Source organism: Hoplias malabaricus, chromosome Y (genome assembly GCF_029633855.1).
Source record: "Hoplias malabaricus isolate fHopMal1 chromosome Y, fHopMal1.hap1, whole genome shotgun sequence".
NCBI classification, from domain to species: Eukaryota; Metazoa; Chordata; class Actinopteri; order Characiformes; family Erythrinidae; genus Hoplias; species Hoplias malabaricus.
In genome coordinates this window covers 3,211,846-3,236,113 of record NC_089820.1, presented here as the reverse complement: position 1 = coordinate 3,236,113, position 24,268 = coordinate 3,211,846, and the positions used below count along the sequence as shown (strand labels likewise).

The 24,268-nt window shown below is 37.4% G+C and overlaps 2 protein-coding genes across 2 annotated transcripts; both read left to right on the top strand.

Moving 5' to 3' along the window:
- The first annotated feature begins 672 nt into the window (after positions 1–672).
- Positions 673–4,450, top strand: LOC136679400 (26S proteasome non-ATPase regulatory subunit 9-like). The gene is made up of 6 exons (XM_066657902.1): positions 673–962; positions 2,099–2,201; positions 2,449–2,642; positions 3,094–3,195; positions 3,315–3,403; positions 4,191–4,450. Exons 1-6 carry the CDS (start codon positions 834–836, stop codon positions 4,216–4,218), a joined length of 645 nt encoding a protein of 214 aa, XP_066513999.1. The 5' UTR covers positions 673–833; the 3' UTR covers positions 4,219–4,450.
- Positions 4,451–5,677: 1,227 nt separating this feature from the next.
- LOC136679099 (cilia- and flagella-associated protein 251-like) lies at positions 5,678–23,523 on the top strand. The gene is made up of 20 exons (XM_066657397.1): positions 5,678–6,154; positions 8,243–8,383; positions 10,272–10,381; positions 10,649–10,757; positions 10,849–10,929; positions 11,046–11,123; positions 11,230–11,274; positions 12,171–12,373; positions 12,858–13,046; positions 13,697–13,947; positions 15,252–15,403; positions 15,702–15,875; positions 16,885–17,069; positions 19,471–19,585; positions 19,922–20,085; positions 20,215–20,305; positions 20,500–20,643; positions 21,662–21,890; positions 22,145–22,243; positions 22,662–23,523. Exons 1-20 carry the CDS (start codon positions 5,894–5,896, stop codon positions 22,814–22,816), a joined length of 2,976 nt encoding a protein of 991 aa, XP_066513494.1. The 5' UTR covers positions 5,678–5,893; the 3' UTR covers positions 22,817–23,523.
- Positions 23,524–24,268: the final 745 nt, after the last annotated feature.

Genomic DNA, 24,268 nt, shown 5'->3' with positions numbered 1-24,268 from the left:
TTGGGAAACAATGTAATGAGCTGTATTCAGGAAGTGCTCATTCACATGTTTGGTTTATTAACTTTGGAAGGAATGCTGAAGATACTGGTAAGATGAATTGATTAATTATTTTGTAAAATATTTTATAAAAATAGGGCGGCACGGTGGCGCAGCAGGTAATGTCACACAGCTCCAGGGACCTGGAGGTTGTGGGTTCGATTCCCGCTCCGGGTGACTGTCTGTGAGGAGTTGGTGTGTTCTCCCTGTGTCTGCGTGGGTTTCCTCCGGGTGCTCCAGTTTCCTCCCACAGTCCAAAAAAACACATGTTGGTAGGTGGATTGGCGACTCAAAAGTGTCCGTGAGTGAATGTGTGTGTGTTGCCCTGTGAAGGACTGGCGCCCCCTCCAGGGTGTATTCCAGCCTTGCGCCCAATGATTCCGGGTAGGCTCTGGACCCACCGCGACCCTGAATTGGATAAGCGGTTACAGATAATGAATGAATGAATTTTATAAAAATAGCTTACACTTGCCTGTCTATATAAAAATGGCCTACTCTAGGTTCATTGACTGAGGACCTCAATAGCACAATCATTTGTTTCACCAGTGACTTTACATAATGAAATAAACGTTACACAGAGTGGCGTGGGTGATTCTGTACTGAATCCTGTTACATGACACCTGCTCTATGGGGGCTCTAAGTTTTTGGTGATAAATACGACCTAAAGCACCTTTGATGTTAACACACTGAAGGCGCAGATATAAACGTCCCATTATTAAAAATGAGAAAAGCGTTACGCAGATATTAGTTTTGTGCCTTTCTGCCAACCATACTTGTAGTTTCTGGAGCAGTCAGCCATGAAAATGACAGAAGACAGAAACAACAATGATAGTCCTACAATTACAGTGGAGGACGTGCAGCGTCTGGTTAAAAAGAAAGATGAAATTGAAGAGCAGATTAAAGCGTACTACGAGGTGCTGGAGGATGTAAGTTTATATCGGGGTCCTGTCTTATAAACGTCGTCCTATTTAGCTAGATGCGCTAATCAAGCTAGTAGCCGTGTGCTAGCTCAAGCAGTGATGTTCTGTTTGGCCTGTTGACATTTTTCTCCCGAACTACAACTTTCTGTAAATCAAGACTCTGCTTGATGATGATAATATGTATTCTATCCAGCTACAGACTGTAAAAGTGTAGCCTTTTAGCATGTAGCTAGCATGTCACTGCCCACGGTGTTAAGTTGGTTTCATAAAGTCAGCCACTGAGAAAATAAGAGCACAGAAATAAAACATATGGGTAACGAAGTCTTGTAAATAACTTAATCTTGTGATTATCGACCACAGTGTAATTGGTTTTATATTCAGCATTCGACAAATTCGCACTTCTGGTGTCAAGGCTTTCTTATCATTCTGCTCACAGTGGTATGTATCCACACTTTAGTTATTGATTTTCTTTTTTATTTAATTAATATTAAACACTAAAGTGTATTCAGAGTTGCTAACTGTTAGTCATGATTATCTAGGCAATCCTTAATGCACTGGATGTAGAGTTTCGGGCCCTATATTAAAGACATTGAGATTTTGAAGTTCAGCACAAAACTTCATAAGGACGTGCAATTTGACGACGGTCCCTTATTTTGAACGTGTAGATGCGTTTCTTGGACTGTTTAGTTGCATTAACGCTCACAGCAAATTACACAGAGTCTCCACCTTTTGTATGTGCAACAAAACAGTGCTGTGTCTGATCCACTTAAACTTGTTTGGAACTCATTAACACCTCACCACCACATCAGTGTCACTGCTGCACTAAGAATTATACACCATTCAAATCATACCTTCTCTGTGGTGGTCCTATGGGACCGCTGAGGAACAGATTAGAAGATGCTAATACAATATTTAGAGCAACACAGAATGTGACTGTATTGTTATTTAATAAGATATATTAATAAAGGTCTCATAATTATGTTTTAGCATGTCATAAAAATGCTGAGAATGTTTCTTACAATTATGAACATGACTTATACATCTAACTTTCTATGATGGTTTTATGGGTGTCTGTGTTTCACTGTAATTGTATCTGCACAGCTGAATTAACATTTACCTGCATTGCATTTGTGTACCTTCAGCAAGGAGATGTGGGGATGCATGCTCCTCTAGTTGATGTTGAAGGCTATCCTCGAGCAGATGTAGATCTGGTCCAGATTCGGACCGCAAGACACAGTATCTCATGTAGGTAACTAAACATGTCCAAAAACATTTAAAAAATGCAAATGCTTATTACTTTATCAAGAACACTTCAGTGGTCAGTGATAGTAGCGAGTATTATGATATTATAAGAAAGTTCAATAATGCATGCACCCTTAATTTGGCCTGGATAATGTTGCCATGCAGTAAAGCATGAAAATTCCCATACCAAAACTTGGTGTAGTCTATGATAGTCAAAATAATCAAATTTAATGAAGTGTTTTGTTGCCAGGTTTGCAGAATGATCATAAAGCTATCATGGTGGAGATTGAGGAGGCTCTCCATAAGCTGCATGCACGGGAGAGGGCTAAGCGTGAGCAGGATCAAGCCGAAGCCCAAGTGGAGAGAATGGAGCAGGAGGCATCTTTGCCACCACCATTTGCTCGGGTAGATGCTGTGACGCAGGGCTCCCCTGCTTATCATGCGGTGAGGTTAAATTCCTTGTAGACTTTTTAAAGCATAAATGAAGGGAAATGATTTCTCATTCTTTTTTTGGGGGGTGGGGGGGCACAATTATGTCATGTAGATGTCATTCAGAGGGCTTACATCTGACATGGTTAGTTGAAGCAGAACTTAACAGCTTACAGAATCACAATGCCTACATCACAAATATAGACATGTTATATACACACCAAGAAAATCTAATAATTTTCTAAAAGGTGTCTTGTAGGGGCTTTAAACCTTTTGAATTCTGCAGGTTGAATGTCCTGGTACAGAGCATTTCACATCAATTGACTCTAAATGGTGGTCTTAACTCAACAAAGTGTTTGAAAATCATTGATATACTCCTTTATACCCTTTGACAGGTTTAGACCTATTTAGCATAAATTGATAATTCAGGTTTATATTTTTTATAAATGTTTCCTTTTGTCCCCAGGGCTTGCACATGGGTGATGAGATCATTCAGTTTGGTTCTGTCAACACAAGCAATTTCCAGAACCTGCAAAACATTGCTTCTGTGGTCCAACACAGTGAGGGGGTATGTCACAAATAAAGAAGAGATGTTTCAAAATTATATTTACTTTTTAAATGTTCAAGAACCAGTGAACATCCCTTTTGCTGTATATTTTGCACATGTATTTTTCTGCCTCCCTTTAGAAATCTGTAAGTATTGCAGTGGTTCGGAATGGACAGAGTGTGCATCTTAGCCTGACTCCACAGCGCTGGTCTGGAAGAGGTCTACTGGGGTAATTTTTTTTAAATTGTCATAATCAATGAGGGGCGACTCAAAAGTGTCCGTAGGTGTGAGTGTATGTGTTGCCCTGTGGGGGACTGTTTTCCCGCCTTGCGCCCAGTGATTCCGGAGTATTGTCCCACTTGACCGCGGCCCTAAACTGGATAAACGGTTGCAGATAATGAATGAATGAATAATCAATGAGCCAGGGTTAACTAAAAGTGTCTTAAACTAGTAATATTATATATCATGTTGTTACAGCATTCTCTAGCACAGCATTACGCCAAATAATTTGAATAGAATTCACAGTTTGATAGTTTTTCCAAAATTTCTCTTATCAAAGTTCTCTCACCTAAAAGATGTGTCATCTAAAAGACGCCATTCAATTGAAGAATGATTACAGGATGCAGAACACCTAGAAATTTCAAACAAGCCAAACTGAGCCGATGTGTGGTTTGGTGATTTTTCTCATCTGTTAATTGTAATGTTTGAATCACCCATTCCCTTCAACAGTAATATAATTTGTTAACAGGTATTGCATTGCTATAGATGCAGTAATACTGTCAGATTTCAAGCTGAAACAGTAGCTGTCTGCCTGCAGGGATACCTTTTCCAGCATGTGTAGTTAATATTTAAAATTTTGTAAATGTTCTTCCTAGCTTTGTTTTGTTTTGTTTACAGTACTTTTAAGTCAAGCCTTTTAAAATTGCATAAGTGCATAAAATTATTATAAATATGTGTTGAATCTAAGTTTCCATTTTTTTATATATGTAAATTTTTTTGTTTGTCTTCTCCAACAGGTGCAATATAGTTCCTATTCGCAGATGATTGTAATTAAAACACTGAGGGGTAATTCAGACCAAAGGCTCATCATTTTTGTCACTGGGTGATTGAAAACATTCTGAATTTTTTCAGCTTGGTGTGTTTAGATGGATTTATGTTCATATTAATAATTGCTGTGACCGTTGTACATTTTAGCCCAACACTATCATTTGTATTTATCATATTAGCGACATGAAAATAAAATCCATAAATTGCTCAAGTGCCAACATTCACAACATTGGATTGTTAATAAATATTTAAACATTCAGGTGTTGTCTTCATTAATTTTGCATCAATTCATAATAGAGTCTTATCAAAAATTATAGGCTCTACAATTATTTCTCTACAGTGATCTACAAACAACAACAATATATATATATTTATATATGCTGGTATATTACTTTAATATATAATAAAGTAAAATTATGGGAAATGTTTGTTTGGTTGATAGTTTTCTTCAGGACCTGTAACAACTTGCCTGAACCTTCTCAGCATAAATATAATTTTAAAAATATGTATTAGGCCAAAACCTTGCAAAATATTAAAAGTATCATAAAGCAGTGTCTCAGGCATCAGACTGCTTTGTGTATGCCATATTATATGGTAACTTTTTGTGATGTGGCTTTTAGAGGCATTGAGTTATTCGTATGGTAATATGCAATTTTGGTTGCTTATTGCTCAGTAAGCAGCAATAAGTTCAGTAGCTTATACTTAGATGTCATTGGTGGTGGCCTCTCTAGTGATTTCTTTCCCAATATTCTGAAATAAAGGGCCAAGTTGGGTAGATGATGTGTACTTACGCTATATTAAAGCCCGACTATACATATTCATTTAAATACATTATTTTCTTGAAATTTTGACAATGTATACAAACAATAAGTGTTCAAATCAATTTAAAGTATTTTTATTAATATATGTAGCCTATATTGTATAGTGTGGCAGTTAAAAACTAGTGATACATAAAGTATATAGAATTCTAGTCAATGCTGTTTTTCCCCCCAAGAAGAGGACTATTAAGAGAGTTGAGAAAGTAATAATAAAAAAAAATTGGAACATTTGGTAAAAAGCTATATAACAATCAGTGATTTGTTCATTTGAATATGTACATAAGTGAATAACTATTTTTGATGATTTTCCAAAGTACTCGAGCCCACTTGACTATTTACTTTTCATGCAATGTCGTCTGAGGGCTTGAAGGTCAGGCACATTGAATATTCTTAATTTATTTATAAATTATCAATTATATATACACTCTTATGTTGTCCTTATTTTAATCAGGTTCTTGTTTTACAAATGTTTGTAAATTGAAAGCCATTATTCTAAGTTAATAGTTATTTCGTGACTACCAAAAGTGGGAATTTTACAGAGACGTTGAAACAGGCGGTTGATTCTCTTCACTGAGGGGAAGGTTCAGCTGTATCTTAGCAACAGAACAACGCTTTGGCGCCGAGGGTTTGTTGTGAGCTGAAGTGACTCTGTGGCAGTTGCAAACTGAAAAAAATTACAGCGTCAGCAGATACTGATTTTCTTCTTTGAGCTTAAGTTCGTCGTTTTCTTTTAAAAAACTATTTTCATTAGGTTTAACACCGGGCTCCGTTAGCTTCATCAGTTGCGTTATCCAACACACAATTCGACATTAATTTATTTAAGAACAACGTTAGTTACTATTTTGCTAGGAGGAATGTCAGCGGCGGATACTGCTCAGACTATAAACTCGAGTAGAAGTGATGAAACTGCTCGAAATGGAGGAAAGAACCAGAGCTCAGAGGATAATAAGCAAGAGGAGCCGCAAAACCAGGAAGAGGGAAGGGAAACTGAGGATAAAGCACCTGAAATGTCTAACCCTGGAACTGAGGAGAAACCTTCAGACTCAGACGTCTACGCCGCTACCTCACTGTCCCTCATGACCAAGAAAGAGGACGGTGTTAAAACACGTCCACTGGTAATTTTACATACTGCAGATTTGGGACTTTCCTATTATCATTTTTTTTTCAGCTAGCTAGTGATAGCTACCTTATACGTCCAGCAGTTTGTAGACATTATTTTAAACTAGAGATTTCATCCACTTTGAGGTGCACATACAGCTTTTATAATCTCCAGATTTAAAAAAAATCATGTCATGAAAAAAAAAAAATGCTCAGGAGCAGCTGCACATGAGCTTACAGTGGACATGTCTAATACCAACTATCAGCAAGAGGGCTGTTAACAATCCAGCATTCAGCTATGGAGAAGTGGATCTGTTCTTCATATGTTCACTGTTATATGAGTAAAGCTCTATTAACTAATTTTGGGATTAGTTGGATAACGTGGCTATTAAATTAAAAACATATCTCCCAAAATAGTAACTTTACAGGACAAGGAAACAAAAACTGTCTTAACTTTCAATGGAAGTGCATGGAAAAAGATTTTTTTTTCCCCAAGTAATTTTGATGCATTTCCGTTTGGTTCATTCATCTTTCACATGATGTGAAGGACAAAGAAGAAGAAGAAACATCTTTGTTGATCCTCTAAGGGAAATTACTGTATCTGTATTTGACCCATCCATGGTAGTGAACACACAAACACACACAAGTGAGCAATTCTTCACAAACATTAGGGCCAGTGAACATAGACACAACCGGGGCAGTTTGGGGGTTAGGTGCCTTGCTCAAGGGCACTTCAGCCGCACTTCAACAGGTGTTCCAGGAATTGAACCGGACACTCTCTGGCCTCAAGCTTACTGCCCCCAAATGATGAGACAGCTGCTGTGTTCCAATAATGCAATAAATTAAAAATCAACAAAAATGTAGATACATGTTTTTAGTTGGACAGTGACGATATGTTTGTGATTCAGAACATCCAACACGTGTATCTGATGTCACTTATGTTCTGGTGGCTGAATACCATCAAATCCTCACCAAAATATTCCAGAATCTACTTCAAATCTTCCCTGAACAGAGGCTGTTACTGCAGTAAACAGGAAGGGAATTACCAATGAATACCCTCAGTTCAATAAGACATGTTTATATGAACAAGTTTTCATAAATATTTGCACATATAGTGTACATTAAAAGTTGTTTGGGTGCAGTTGAAATTTACAGAATCCCTCATTAGAATTACAAAAGAAAAACTGGGGCAACCAACAACATTCAAACCAGAGCCCTTAAAATGTATTTAATCCAGCATATTTATTTAACATTCATTACAATTCCTGCTGTTTTAAAGATCATGAATATTGAGTTGAGAATGCATGAAAAAGTTTGTGTGAAAGATTGGTGATTCATTGAAAATTCCATTCAATGAACATAACTCACACTACCATGCGACGAGAGGCTGGAGGCAGCTCAAGAAAAGATGAAGGGCAACTATGCAGACTTGGTTGCAGAGTGTGGAGAAAGTGGATGGCATACAAAGATCTGACCTCTAGAAGTGGGAATCTGAGGATTTGTGGGAGGCTCAACAATACGCCTGATCAAAGACCTGGCTGAGAAGACATGAAAAGGCATGGAGAGCAGACAACTGCTGAAGAGGTCTTAGCTGCAGGGGGGGTGGCTGGGAGACATCCGTATGTGCTGCCTCTCCAACATCAGATGTTCCGGGGTAAGGGGCAAAACATCAAAGACTGGTGGTCTCCCCATGGCAACCCTGCAGCTAAATCAGCGGGCATTGGTAGAATTGTGGCAGGCCTGGAGCCATGCAAGGATATGTCATATGTATGTCAAAACACGTTAAAATAATGAGACACACTAGCCATTCATAATCTGAATAGCCTAGTTAAGCATCAGTTGCCGATGGCCTGGCACCCTGTCCAGGGTGTGTTCCTTCCATTTACCCATTGATTCTAGGAAGGCCCTGAACTCACCTCGACCCTAAAGACATTGAAGTAGTCTCAGAATATGAATACATTAATTATATCATCATGTTTTAACTTTTCACTTAATGGAGTAGATTTAACAACATTTTAACAAGAAAACGTCACATAGAAAGTCTGGGAAGTCAAATCTAAAAAAGGTATACAGCTTCATGACGTTCATGTTTTGTGTGGTTGCAGAATCTAGACTGGGCATTTGGGATAAATCCTGACTTACCTGTCTTCAGTCTTCTGGATGAAGAGCGACTTGCTGTTGTATATGGTTGTTCTCATGTAGCAGTCATATATGACCACACCTCTAACTCTCAGCATCTTCTGCAAGTAAGATTTACAGTAATATATTGGGCTTTGTGAAAAAAAAAAGTAAATAATTTGTGAAAATAGGACACTTCCAAATGATTCTGACAGGAATACTTTAATGGCATAGTGTCATGCTTTTGCCCTGTTTAGTGTGTTCCTGCCTTGTTTTTGTTTTATTTTCTGCCATGTGCTAAGGTAGGGTGACCAGATCTGAGATGGTGAAGAAGAGGACACGTCTCAGGGGGCGGCTGGGGGGGGTGGGAGATGAGCTCTTGCCCCTCGCTGCTGTTGTATGCTTAGCTGAACCTATGTGTGCTTTTAGGTCCTTTACACCTTTATTTGCTACACAAAACATGGGAATTTCTTTTTTAATTCATCCTAGAACTTACATTTACGTTTCGGCATAGCTGCTCGAGATGAGGGTAGGTACGTGAGCTTTGCCTGACGTAAACAATGACTACTGACGTGCAGACTGACCAATTAAATGTTTACAGAGAAGGTTATCGACCAATAACGGTAGCCCTAAAGTCAGACCGTGCAATCCGAAGGCTACTTCACCACTCCCCCTTCTCACTCAAGCGAACCAATCGGAGTAGGGGAGGGCGGGACTAGTTTGTGAACGAAACACTTCTCGAAATTCTATGTAAGCTCTAGAAAAACAAAATCCCGGAGATTCCGCCCGGACATTTTTTTAAGTCTAAAAAAGAGGACATGTCCGGGGAAAAGAGGACGCCTGGTCACCCTAGCTAATGTGTTTGAGTTTGCTTTGGTTCCTGTCTCCTCTCTTGTCTCCTTTGTAGTCCCTGCCCCCCTCATTATCCTTATTATTCCCCTCTAGGTTATAAGTCCTGTCCTGATTCTCTGTGTTTGTCCACCATTCATGTTCCTGTTGCTCTCTGTGTTTAGGTCTCTCTGAGCTTAGGTTTTGTCTTGTAATTCTGAGTTTTTGTTTAGGTCTCTTTAGTGTCTAGGTCTGTAGGTCTCTGTCTTGGTCTTCAGATTGTCTTGTTTGGTCTAGGTCCTTGGTCTCTCTTTTTATTCAGTTATTTGAGTTTCTTTTCTTGCCAATCCTAGTCTTCAGGTCTGTATCTATTGTTTTGTTAAGTTTGACATTGTTTTGATTAGTTGTTTTTAGTTAGTTTATCCTTGTTTCTTCTATTGTGTACTTTGTCATTTAATAAACCTTCTTTGCATGTACCTCTGTACATTGTGTAACAACATAATTTTAGGAGTAGAACCACACCCGATCTCCTCCTCTCAGCCCTATATGTACCCCGCAAATTCACGTCATTTCTGCGTTGGACAAACTTGCTTTCGTTTAGTTCAGGAGACAGATCTTGACTTGACTGCTTCACTACGTCAGCTCGGTCCTCCGCACTGGGTCATTCCTGCTGATCCCCATATTCGGAGCCGTGTTCGGCCATTATCAAGCCCACCGAGCCTCCTGTTTTGTCTCCTTGCTCCCACCTCCACCCTGTCTCCAGCCACTTCTCATATTCATTTATCCAACCTCCCCAAAGACTTCTGAGTTCACCTCCCCGTTTCAGTCTCTATGGGCGTGGTCCGTACTAGCAAAATCATTATAAAGTTTAAATAACCTTTCTAGCTGTTTCCTTGAACATTCCTTGAATTTCCAACTTTATTTTACTTTGATGTTCCTATCTAACTGTGGTTTATTGTACCAAACATAAGCAGTTAATATTTAGACAACCCCTATTCCAATCTCTCTTTGTCTCTTGGTATTATGGCTGTTGTAAAATGAATTCTGTGTGAAATTGGCAAATAAATATAATAAATTCAAATTAGATGTTTTCACAGCTTTCTTCCATGAACAGCATCTTTTTAAATGTTTACAGTGTCTACATCTGAGTTGACAATGTTTGGTCTGTTTTTGTTGTGTGTTTTGAAGGGCCACTGCAGCCCAATTTCCTGCCTGTGTGTCAGTGAGGACAGACGCTGGCTTGTGACAGCTGACAAAGGACAGGAGAGCCTTGTTATTGTATGGGATTCATACACAGGGTATCATCCAGAAGTCATTCATTTGAAATTTGATCCATATCATATAATCTGAGAGGAAATATATTTCTCACTATTTTAAAAAGACTGTATGCAGTTTGTCTGTTTTCATTAGGACTTTAAAAAAAAAAAAGGGTGGTCTCTTAAATTTGCATATTACTGTACATTTGGCATAGAGAAATCAAATATGTTTATTTTTAACTTTAAAAAAAATACTGCTCCTTCTTACATTATTTTACTCAGTTGTCCACTGTTCTCTGTGTTTTGTAGGATCCCTGTACGCTGCATGTTTGATTGTCATCCTGAGGGTGGTGTGGCTGCTCTAGCATTTTCAAAAGATTCAAGATATTTTGTGACCGTTGGAGCTGGTACAGTACAGGTTGGTCTTTGGTTATAATGCCGTATTACTGCAACTTCATGAGTTTGATCATTTTTATAGCAAAAATGATTAATTTTAATGTTGATCACAGAAAGTTTGCATTTGGGATTGGACAAATGAGACTGAAGGTCCAGAATGTCATCTTAATATTGACCCAGAGCTTGGTTGCCAGGTATGTAGCTGCACTGCTTTATTAGATAGATAAGTTTTGTGGGCCAGCAGAGTTTGCAGATCAAGTATAACTTTTTCTTGGGCAGTAATTTTTTTGTTTGTTTGTTTTTTTATTAGAATCACATTTTATTTAACCCTACGGACAACTTTCAACTACTCAGTAACAGTGAAAGTTATGTCCTATTTTACACCTGGGTAAGTACTGTTTTTACTGTCTATGAATTCAAATCTTTTGCACTTATTAAGTCTATATAGAATTTATGCTAGTATTCATATATAACTAATGATATCTTCTTTTTAGGATAACAGATTTATGGAATATTCAGTCCCTGAAATTACAGATAAGGTAAGGCACAGGCACTTTTACTTTCCAGCATCTCTGTTTCATAATAATGCCCTGAATTATCAAAGGGAAGACAGTAGTAAATCTGTGTTATTGGCAAATCTTAGTTTAATCAAAGTCACTAAGCACAGTTTGCCAGGAAAGTGTCTTTGACAGTATATTTTCAAAAATCATCTTTATTATCTAGTCTATATAAAAACAACTTTAAAGATCATTGTTACACTTTAAATTATAGAACAGGCAAGGGTTAAAACACAGGCAGTCAAACAGTAAGCAGGCAAATCCATAGTCAAAATTCCAAAACACAAAGTATGGGATCAAAAACAGTAATCAGTAAAACACCAAGGCTCAGAACTCAAGCAGTAAACAGACAGGTTTGCACAGATTTCTTAACTTAAGACTCTGCATTTTTAAAGGAGAGTCAATGAGACTGAGTAGCTAAAACTGTGTGTGAATGCTTGGGGGTTAAGCCAGACAGGAACCAGAGCAGGACTGAATCATTCCCTGGGTGTAATATTTTCAGGTTCCCCAAAAGATAGAAATCATGTCAAGGGAGCATTTGGTTGTATTTGTTACTGCTAAAGTTTGCACAAGCCAAATTAGTTCTAAATATATATAATAATAATAACGTGCAATTATTTGTCATTGTACAACGAACTGTGTCTTTCGCATTTAACCCATCTGTGGCCGTGAACACACACACACACACACACACAATTTAATGTTCAGTCATGTAAATATTTATACATTTTACACATTAACAAAACTTCATAAAAGACAGTATTTAAAACTGATGTTCTTCGCTCTCTGTTTACTTTTTGTTCCTTGTATTTGTGTTAAAAAAGTGACATAAGGCATCACATCCTGATAATGACCTCTTCATTTTTTCTTTGTTGTAGACATTCAACAAAGCAGTTGGTCCCTTCAGCCAGTCTGTCTTCCACTGCAGTGGTGTCCAGGCTTTTTCGGTTACATTAGAAGGAAATCTGGTACTTTGGGATGTTCTTGAAGACTCAGTCATTCACCAAAACAAGGCCATGAAAGCCACAAAGCTCATACCTTTGCAGAAAGATGGAATCACTGTACTCACTCTATGTGACAGGTACCCAGATGTTAATGTTAATGGAGTTAGTGAGCACAGTGTCTTTATATATTAAAGATAAATGTTGTATTTATGCAGCTATTGAAAAATTGTCAGTTATGTAAAACTTATTTTGAAGAAGATAAATGCATAACATCTGCTGATGAATTAATCTAATATGATGGTGATGTGGAGGAATAAAAAAGTGCCTAGAATGATACATGTAGCTCTAGAAGATTCTGAAAGGACTGAGGATGATGTAACTCATCAAGAATAAATGTACTATTAAATGAAATATTCAGAATATGATTAAATATTTTAACAACTTTTATTTCAGTTTTATAATATTGAAATATACACTGGAATTGTTTTTCATTCATTTCATAATTTATTACAGTTTAACAAGCATTTGAAAACCCACAGGAGTTTTCAAACTGCACAGGAAATTCACTGATTATACATGCTATTTATCTTCTCCATCCATTTTTTTCTTTTCCCCGAATAGCATCATTGTAACAGGGGATGTAAATGGCCATGTCAAATTCTATGACGAGAACTTTAAACTCATTACCTGGTACAGTGAGTTCAATTTGGACCCAATTGCCTCAATTTCCTTTTCAAAGGAGGTTCCTTCCAGTAATCGTGTTGAATACCAAGAAGGCAGTACTCTAAATGCCAAGACATGTGTCATAAGGTAAGAGCTATTTTACGTATCAACTTATCAATCAATTATTTTTTCAGACAAGCAAACAGTTTTTCAGCATATGTGAGTATATGTTTTCTACAAACTTAAAAAACAAAAAAGGCAAACCTCATTCAGTTTGGATTACTGAACATGTGACTCAGGCATGGTGTTTGCAAATATGGGTATTTACAAATGTAGATATATTTAGATTAGACTTTTATTTTCTATGTTCTATATTAACTAACATTATCTTTGGACCACATCATTTTACACTAATGTCATGTTCTTTTTTATATTCTATAATTAACACTTGTAAAATATCACATGACTTGGGGTAGGGGGTTTGAACCCTGATCCAGGTCTGTGAGGAGTTTGGTGTGTTCTCCTCATGTCTGCGTGGGTTTCCTCCGGGTGCTTCGGTTTCCTCCCATGGTCCAAAAACACATGTTGGTACGTGGATTGGTGTCTCAAAAGTGTCCGTAGGTGTAAGTGTGTTAATGTGTTCCGGGTAGCATCAAGACCCACTGCAACCCTGAACTGAATAAGCGGTTACAGACAGTGAATGAATGAAATAGCATGTGATTGTTGTTTTAGGTTCTCTTGCTTACTTTCGTTAACTAAACTGCTACGCTTGAAGTGTTCCTTTTTTCTTTTTACAGAAACCTGGTCCTTTCTACTGTTAGCGCAGCTGTGATTCATGTTAAAACTCAGGGCATTTTGGCCCAGATTTTACTGAAGGAACATGAAGAGTCCCTGGTTGCAGTGGCTTGTCACCCCAGCTATCCTCTGCTGGCTATGGGCAGTTACAGTGGACTCTTGAAAGTGTGGGACTATGAGAAAAAAAGGGCTGTCTCCAGCAGAGTCTTTCATTCAGACAAGCAGATTCAGTGTATCACCTATGACCCTCAAGGTAATCACCACAAGCCATTTTTAATAGTTTTGGGGGGAAAAAATCATACAAAGAGTTCAAGACTCTTTGGTTTGGTGTGTGATCTTTGCTTCTTTAGTTTTCCACCTGACATATAACTCTTCTTAACTGCAACTTCCAGTTAATTAAAGCTTATGAGCACCCACCAACTGACATTATGCAAATTGAATGCATAATGTTTTTGAATTGTTTTGAAATTTAAATACAAATTTTTAAATCCAAAATTTCACAGTTATTAGCCATTGCTTGTTCTACTTTGATGGCTAGTACTCCCTCTATCACACACAATGCCAACAATGATGAGGGTAAGCATGTGCTTCCTATCAGACATGTAAAACCAACCACCACTTCTTTTAAGACTGCCAATCTTGGTACACCACTGCGCAGCTCAACACCATCTGCCCAAATCAGCTACATCAGCTAACAGAAAACCATGCTTGCTTGCATTATGCTTGCGTGGAAGGATGGAGAAGAAGGTCATTTGTGCTCTCTAGAGCCGCTTTCACACATGCACAGTGACCCAGAACATTTCTGGACATGTGGAACTGTATATGTGAAAAAAATTTCCATAACAGTAGTACCAGAGAATTCACAATGAAGACATTCCATGCCTCCAGCAAGCGCTCCACAGTCCCCATTCCATGCCTAAACCAAGCGAACATTTAATTACCAAAGATTGAACCGGCCGTTTCCTGAGGATATGTCTGGGGGAGCATGCTGATTGGGATTGTCATGCTGAAATAAGTATGGATGGCAACATATGGCAGCATGTCGACCTAATACAGTCCTAAGTTTGTTAGGAATGCAGGGTGAAACTATGTTTATCGATAATGTTTTTTTTTCTCAAACCCGTCTGGTTTTTAATGCAGTACCATCTGGGAGGACTGAAGGTTACTGAATTTTTTTGTCATCTGTTCTCTGACACATATTTGGGCTAAGTAGGGAGCACATACTTTCTCATAAAAGGCTACCCAGATAGTAGACACGTTTGGCCCAAAGGCAGCTAGAGTCAACGCCATCATTCAAATGTGGACCATAAAAGAACTGCTGATATGCCACATTTGGGCCAAACATTTTGTCTGTGTAGCCCATATGATGCTCCTATTATGATACATAAAATATGATAGCTTCATCCGTTAATGCGTCTTTCAGTTAAAGTGTACATTTCAGTATTTGAAGCCTTAAATAGCCAACTAAATCTAACTTTGAATGACTATTGAGAGGTGAGATGTTAAAATGTTACATGTCTTATCTTTGCACTGATTTTGTTTATTTGTATTTGACAGGTTTTTATCTGGCTGTGGGTTTTGCCAGTGGAGCAGTGCAGATTTTAGATGCCTGCACTCTACAGCAAGAAGAAGAGCAGAGCTTTCAATACAGTCAGGACTGCATCACCCATCTCACATTCTCCCAAGATTCCACCTACCTGGCCACTGCAGTGAGTTTAGCTTTTTAGCTGTAGCTGTTGGTGAAATTTGCCCATTTCTGATTTAAACAGATGTCTGCTCAGGGTTTTCAGTGTAAAATGGAACATTGCGGATATGTGTTCAGAATGTTTCTAACATAATGATAGTAGTTCTCAGCTTGACTAGGTTTAAATAGCTTTTAGGATGAGGTATAACTTCACAAAATAGGATGTGTCTAGGATGAATGAGTGATGGCATAATAATTATGAGTTCATAAGGATACATAGATTACTCACTTACAATAAAATGTGTTTTTGTGTTTTGTTGCAGGACACTGGAAAGGCTGTGACTGTGTTTCAGCTGTGTAAAGAAGGAATCCGTCATGTGTGGAAATACTTGGGAAGGCACCACTCTCACTATAAACCCATCCAGGACCTGCTGTTTGGAGTACAACTAGACAGCACACAGCCACGTCTACTTTCATTAGGCATGGATCGCAGATTAGTGAGTGTCTAATATTTAGCCTGAATACTATACTGAAGAAAGCAAAAGGTTTATTCTGAAGTAATACTTCAAAGAGTTTATTAAGTATGAAGAAATAACGTCCCAATTGTAATGTGCCATTGCAGTCAAGATTTAGCCCTTAAAAAAATAATTATCTTAAAATTATAGCAAAATAGGTTTAACAAAAAAGGATTTAAAAGTAGTTTTGCGGCAGAAGTTGTGTGTCCTGTTTCGGCACAGTTTCCTCATTATACTTTTGATAATAATTCAGGAATATGGTGGCATAATAACTTTGTCTAAATTACCTTAAATATACATTATTGCTAAATAACAAGTGAACAAATAATTTAAACTAATTGCTGGTTATACGCCTACTTTTAGTCCTACTAGTGATTATTATTAGATTGAATATTATGTTGGGGCTCAGAAGTGCAGATTTAAGCATTAGCAAATTAAATTATTATTGTGTTTTTAATTTTTTAATAATTGTCTCATTAATACTGTGAACTCTTAGTCCTTATTTATGACTGTAAAGCTTGGTATATAGTGAGTCAGAGCATATTTTAGTGTAGCTTGCTGTTCAGCACAGAGAAACCATATTTCATGTTGCATCATCTGCAAATTGGTCCTGTTGACTCTTTGTTTCAAACCAGAAAAACGCATTTAAAATTATGATGGTCAGTCTGCCTTTTTGACAGGTTTTTCTGCTCCCTCTGCTTTTTCTAGGATTTCACTAAGAACGTATTAAATACACTAAACAGTCTTTTGAGGAAAAGAAAACACAAGCAACATTTAAGCTGATTATTACTGCAAATACAGTAAAAGAAATAAATAAAAGAAAATATCAAGCCTCCCAAGAAAAGTGGAAAATTTTACAAAGCCAAGGATGGACACATTAAATAATGAATACAAAATTAATACAAAATACTGCTTTGTGAATACCAGCCTTAGTTTTATATGTGAGAAGCTGCTGTCATTAGACTATTTTTTTTCTCTCTGCACTGATTAGGTTGAGTATGATCTGCAGAACAGCAGAAAAGATGAGTTGTTGATTCTCAGTTCTGATCGCATTGAGCAAAGTGCTGTGCCCACATGCATGGCCTGGTATCCACCTTTAGCCACTGAACACTTCTTGCTTATTGCATCTGATCTCTACAAAATGAAACTATTCAACGTCACAACCAAGATGTGCAGGTCAGTGTTTTTAAAATTCTGTTTTAGTCATTAAATATGATCTAGACATGGTTTGTCATTTTTTTATGGATCCAAGTGTGTAAACCAGCACCAACAGCTGGTATAATGTAGGTGGGGTACCAGGAAATACCACTCTGTATGTAGTATAGGGTGGGCCATTTATACACATTAATAAAATGAGTATGGTTGGTGATATTAACTTCCTGTTTGTGGCACATTAGTACATGGGAAGGGGGAAAACTTTTCAAGATGGGTGGTGACCATGGCGGCCATTTTGAAGTCTGCCATTTTGGATCCACCTTTTGTTTTTTCAATGGGAAGAGGGTCATGTGACACATCAAAATTATTGGGAATTTCACAAGAAAAACAATGGTGTGTTTTAACGTAACTTTATTCTTTCATGAGTTATTTACAAGGTTCTGACCACTTATACAATGTGTTCAAAGTGCTGCCCATTGTGTTGGATTGTGAATGCAACCCTCTTCTCCGACACTTCACACACTGAGAGTGACACAGCATGAGAAATGCGAGCACAGGCTTCCAGTATCTGTTAATATCACAGACCATTCCCATTTTATTTATCCATATAAATGGCCCACCCTGTAGATATGATTCTTTGCTCAGGCAAGCATAATATGCCATATGCCAATAATTCTAGAACTTATACCACTACATTCACTGCTGCCTGAAATATAATTCAGTTGTAACTCAAGAGCCTAATGTATAAATGTATATGTAGTACCAGATTAGCAATGCTGTTAATGAGTTGAAGATTGAGGAGCTTGTGCAATACTCAGAGGTCCTTGCAACACATTCCTGAAGGTGGAGATTGCTGTTGTCCAACAAGTCCTCGGCAGGGACCCAAGTATTCTCCACTAGAAAAATGATCTCAAATCTACCAAAAACTGGAGTTGAACACTTGTAACAGTTCAGGAGTGCCCCCATAGCCAGGAAAGGAGAGCCATCCCCAATGAAGACCGAAGATGAATTGCAGAGGGTATCATAAACCTGTTTCTTTTTTTATTGGATAGGATTTTTTGGTCAACCTGAAATGGCAGAACAAATGCATAAACACTTCTCTTCACAAATCCAGTATCAGTTGGGTTACTGTGTCAAATGTAAATGTAAAACCCAATGCAACAATGTGCAAATCATTTCACTTCTATTTTTAAATGAAAATATTACAAAGAGTATATTTTAAACTGACAGATTTGATAGTTTTTTTTTTTAATGCTCACATTGATAAAAAAACGTTTTGGTGGAGCAGCAAAAAAACTGGTGGTGTAATGCTACAAAAAGTTTAGTAAAAGAGAAGAACAATTGGGGAGGAATTCACCATTCTGTGAAAGAATGGGCAAACAGTGCAACAATTCAAGAATCATGTTTCTCAACCTAAAACTTCTGGTAATATTTTTTTAATTATGGCACATAATATCATTAAAATGTTCAGTGAATCCAGAAACATCTCTATATGCAGAGGACAAGGCCCAAAACCAGTATTAGCTGGCTGTGGTTTTCAGGCCCTCGGGAAACACTGTGGCTTGCACATCTGTGAAGGGATCATTAATGCTGAACAATATATACAAGTTTTGGAGCATCTTACTGACATCCAGAAAACATCTTTTTCTTGTTAGGCCTTGCTCTTTTCGAGCACAGCTCTTTAAAGAAAAAACTATTTTTGTGGGGAACTATAGTTCCCTCTGGTTAGCTTCCATTAATGTGGATCAGTATTTTTGAGGAAAAAAATGACTGTTATTCATATGTGGCTGAAGTTTAACTTGTCTGTATGTTTTATTAATTGTTTTATTAACAGTCTCCTAAATTTAGAGTAGGTTCCTACCTAAATAAACTGAAATGCAAAAATAAGTCAATATTGTCCACCTGGAATAAAGCAATATCCTTAGCTCTTTTCATGATTTTCAACATTTGGAGATCTCTTTGCTGTTTCTGTGCTGTTTTTTTTTTTTTTTTTTTTTGAATGCATTGCTGGCATCAAATTCAAAATGTCCAAAGGATTTTCAAAAAACACTATGCTTTCCCAGTTTCAATTGAGAAACTTTGTGATTCACTCAAAACAGCAGAAGCATCTTGCATGCCTTGTGTTCCCCTCATGTTCTAATTCCAGAAATGTGCATGGAAAAGCCAGGAAGGAGCGCGTGTCCGCATGTGTTCACTTGCATGCAGGGAATTAGCTGTGACTGACTGGGTGGGCTTTGTTCCATTTTGGGTTGGCCCATGCCCATCCATAACTACATTCCTGGTTCTTTCCAATTATTTTTCAGTTATTATCTCCTGCAAGGTTCTACAGGGAATGTTTATGGGAATGGATCTGCTATATACATGTGATGTTGACCTTTTTTTTGTGTGCTTTATGAATATTGTGGTATGTTTTTGTGTGAAGAAAAACTCTACTTGGACCCACTTTTGGATCTCCAGTCAAAAAAATGCTGATTCTCCCTGCTTCTAAAGAAGGGGATTCCGGGTCCCGTTACATGGCTTATATAACACGTGACAAGGTCAGATTTTGAAAGCAATGCTGACTTTGTGGCATGTATGTATGAATGGATGAATGAATTAAAAAATTGTAAAGGACTGTTATAGTACATCAGCATGTTTACTGGATTTTAACCGCAATGGAATGTTTATTGAAAACCGTATAAATCTAATGGCTGTGCTACTAAACTTACATAATTGAAAAAAATATTTTGAAACTTACATAATTTGGTTTGTAGTGCAGATAGATTGGAATGCTGATAAGACAAGATAGTGGGAGTTTTGCAGTACTATAAATATCCATTTTAAACAAACTTTTTTTTATCCTTTTATCTTCCTCCTTTCTACCCTTGGTCAAGGTTGGGGTTCAGATACTTCCCCTAGATGGAAACCCATACAAGTCTTCAGCACTGATAGGCCATTCCTTGGGTGTCTCCAGCTTCACTTGCTCCTACGATGGCAGATACATTTTCACTGCTGGTGGAGTAGATAAGACGGTCTTCTCATGGGAGATTAGTTTTCTGTAAGTCCTTAAGCATCATAACATACTGAATTTAGGATGAGGTGAAGCACAAAAAAATGTGCTCAGTACATACTGTTATTATTTTTCTTTTATTGCTATTGCACACTAAGATAAATTTGTGCATTACAGTGCATTAGAGGCTTCTGCTGCTTTGGGAGGAAAAGACCTGATTCCCTTTTACACGCTTTTAGAGGGAGGGAGAGATGGAGAGCTTTTTAGGGTAAGGTCTCTCCTGTGTATATGTGTTCTTTTGTTTCTCCAGAACAGTATTAATGGAATATAACACTAGAAGAACTATTCGTGTATACTGATATTTCCATGTCTCCGGTACCCTTACAGAAGTTGATATGTAATTTTTCATTAACGTAACATGTTAGATTTTCTTTAAACCGAAGCCTGTGTTTGTTCTATTAGGTGATGGAAGATTTGTTTTATTACTGTCAGTTGCGCAATCAAGGCATCGACTCCATGGAAACTAGACAGGTCTCCACTCACATCCCTCTCTCTGAAGTGCCCTCTGCCATGAGGGCACTTGGCTTCTACCCAACAGAGCAAGAGGTACTAGGTTTTTACAATGTATCCTTCACTTTTTTGGTAGGTGGTGTAGATCTCTGACTTTTTTTGGGGGCCATTTTAACTGTGAGTATTTTAATGCTCTAAAAGATTTACACAAATCACTTTGCTCTTACCAAGTCTTTAGCAATTTGATGAATCTATAATTGAATAGGGCTGCAACTAACAACTACATATTCACAATAGATTAGTTATGTCAGTTAAAATGCTTTAGATTGTTATTATTTAAAATTAAAATTAAAAAGAATATTTTTTATGCAGCAACCTAAATTACATGAAAATCAGGTGTAACAATTAACCAAGTGCCATTATTCAGTGCAATACAGTAGTGCCTCCACTGGGTACATTGTTTAATACAGCAGAATTTGTGCCATTACACATGCCTAGTGTTAATAAGTTAACATTCCATTTTCAGATAATTAGAACGTACCACAAAAATTTCACTTTGGTTTTTACCAATGTAATATTTAAGCCACAGTCTAAAATGTTAGTCATGAGGCCACTTTATGATACTTGGCAATGCTGTACAGTACAGTATATTCGTCTCTTTCATACATAATAGGTAGTTTTGTATGAAGCCTTTCTACAAAGTAAAAGTATAACTATGGAGGCACCAACACCAGTGGCACTAGAGAGAAAGCACAGTATTACCTTTAAAAATATAATTTCTGTTTCCTCTGAATCACCAATTTTACTGTAAAGAAATCGCACCAGAAAATGATATAAAGTCATAGAACATAGGGTTTCCTGACTTGCACTTCATAACAGGTTTTGATTGTTTATGACCTTTTTTATTTTAAAAGGCTTCAAACGCTACCAGAATGTCTATGGTTCATCACTTTCCATAAATGTGGTTGCCAATCTTTTACGTGTATTTGCTGTACAACATTTTGTGCAAACGTTTTGTAATTTTGTGTGTGTAAACTAGCATACATACTTGTTTTTTTTTATTTAAAATGATTTTCCCTCCTTTATCTTAATTTTCGTATTTATTCATTCCTAGTTGGAAGACATGCAGAATGAAGTCAAGTTCAGCCGTTATTCAGAGACCGGAAAATATGTGACAGACATTGATCTAGAGGATTTTATTAAGTTGTTTGTCAATCACCGGCCAGCTTTTGGCACCTCCAGAGAAGAACTGTATAAAGCTTTCCAGGTGCTGGGTGTGCCAGATGAAAGCAGCCAAATGGTTATTGCCCGAGAAGAGCTACTGGAGATTCTACAGGCCAGGGGTATATCACACTAACTCTAACCCTAACCCTAGATTGTTACTATTAGCATCTGTTGTGTACAAACATTCATATAGTATATAAATATTAAGTTCATTATTAATGATATTTTTCATAGTAAAATATATTTGCAACCCAGGCACTGAGTCAGTGCAGCCAGTATTATAATTTTAATGAATCAGTGAGTACAAGTTTCATGTAAGAAAAATACTTTGTAGATCGCTGTGTCTTTAAAGTGGATTTTCTGTTGATTTAAGGTGAACACATGACAGTGGAAGAGCTGGCAGATTGCTTTCTGACATTAGGCTTGAGTGCTGAAGAAGGCCGATCGGCAACAGAATCACCCGAACCTAAAGGTGCAGCTGTAGAACAGAACTGAATAAAAGCATCAGTATTATCAACTCTACATCCATGTTTTTAAACCCATTTCTGTAATTTAGTCAATATTGACAACGTGCACAGTAGCTTTGAAAAAGGAGATCTCCTAAAGGTTTTTATTGTTTGTTGTTTTTCTTTTTTGTAATATTCCTTGTACTGCATCTGCATCAGTGGTTTGAAAGCGCAGATTTATTTTTTTATCAGCATTCATGCTTTACGCGAATACAAATTTTGGAAACAATGACAGTGACAAACTACCACAATAAAACTCCAGTAAAGTAATACATTTTTTAGTGGATTTGTTTACTATGTTTATCACTTGTGTTTTAACATTTTCTCAAAAACAAATCTCAAACTTCTAGCTCACCAGTGCCTTTTGTGATTTTGTTGAGACAGAACCGGGCCTACTGCTGGAAAGTGTGTTGCCCCCAAACATCACTATGGACACTTTTGCCACAGACATCCTAGGATTTCTCAGACAGGAGCTTCCTCTTGAAGACGACTCCCCCTCATCCTCTAGGCTTTCTAAAGCCTCTCCTGAGCAGGTGTGAGAAGCTTGCTTTGCACTGATCAAACATGTTATTTCCATATGGAACACAGGAGCACTTCCAGGAACAGAGGAATCACAACAGTCTTCTTATTGTCGGGTTTTCAGTGTGAATTATATGGTGTCTTGGTGGTTCTCAAAGTAATTAAATACAGAGGTCTTTTTAAAAATTTCACAAGGATTTTAATGGAAAATAAATATTTACCTTGAGCTATATTGTTGTCATATTTTTACATAGTGTGGGTAACATAGGGTAATGTTTTTTTAAAGTTTCGAGTCACTCCACTTCAGCGCTGAAAAAGTTTGGGAGAAAAACTGAAGGAGAATTCTCTTTTCTTTCTTCAGCAGTCAGTAAGCTTTATTCGACTGGCTCATGCTCAGAGGGCGCAGGCGCTAGTGATGCTTCAGTTCGATTCACTTTGTAGAACCGATTCATTTAAACAATATGATTCAATGAATCCAACATCAGATTCAGTGATTCATATTCAGTTCAACTTTCTTGTCATTAAATACAGGGTTGTACAATAAAAAAGAAACACTGTTAAGCTAAATCTGATGCAGTTATAGATAAATGACTTGAGACATGAGTACAAGGACAACAGACAACACAGGGTACATAGGCAATAAATACAATACAATGAATACAAATAGGTGTATGAAAAAAAATCACATAATTCATTAAACTGATTTCTTATAATTAATCACAGGTAAACAATTAATTTAAGAATCATGCAATGTCCTGAACTCACAGACAATGGGTTAAACTTCATAAATGTCATAAATGCAAATTTTAATATTGTGTGATATTGGAAATATGTTAAAATATTATGAAAAATAAAATGTATAAAAATACCAGCCGACATTATTAAATCTGTCATGTCAAGCATTTTATGTGATTATTTGAGGCTATTTTAAAATCATTTTTAACATGCAGTAAATCTTTAGTGGCGGCACGGTGGTGCAGCAGGTTAGTGTCGCAGTCACACAGCTCCTGGAGGTTGTGGGTTCGATTCCCGCTCCGGGTGACTGTCTGTGAGGAGTTGGTGTGCTCTCCCCGTGTCCGCGTTTGTTTCCTCCGGGTGCTCCGGTTTCCTCCCACAGTCCAAAAACACACGTTGGTAGGTGGATTGGTGACTCAAAAGTGAATGTGTGAATTGTGTGTTGCCCTGTGAAGGACTGGCGTCCCCTCCAGGGTGTATTCCCGCCTTGCGCCCAATGATTCCAGGTAGGCTCTGGACTCACCGCGACCCTGAACTGGATAAGGGTTACAGATAATGAATGAATGAATAAATCCTTAGTTTTATCTATAAACTGGAGTAGGAGGTTTGATTTAAAACCGTTTTTGTTATATTTCTTGAAATGATCTTTACTATATAGTACGCAGAACTATTAAAACTAATACAGTTTTTCTCTAAAAATGTGCTAACTCTGGTTTCTACAAAATCGCCTACTCTCA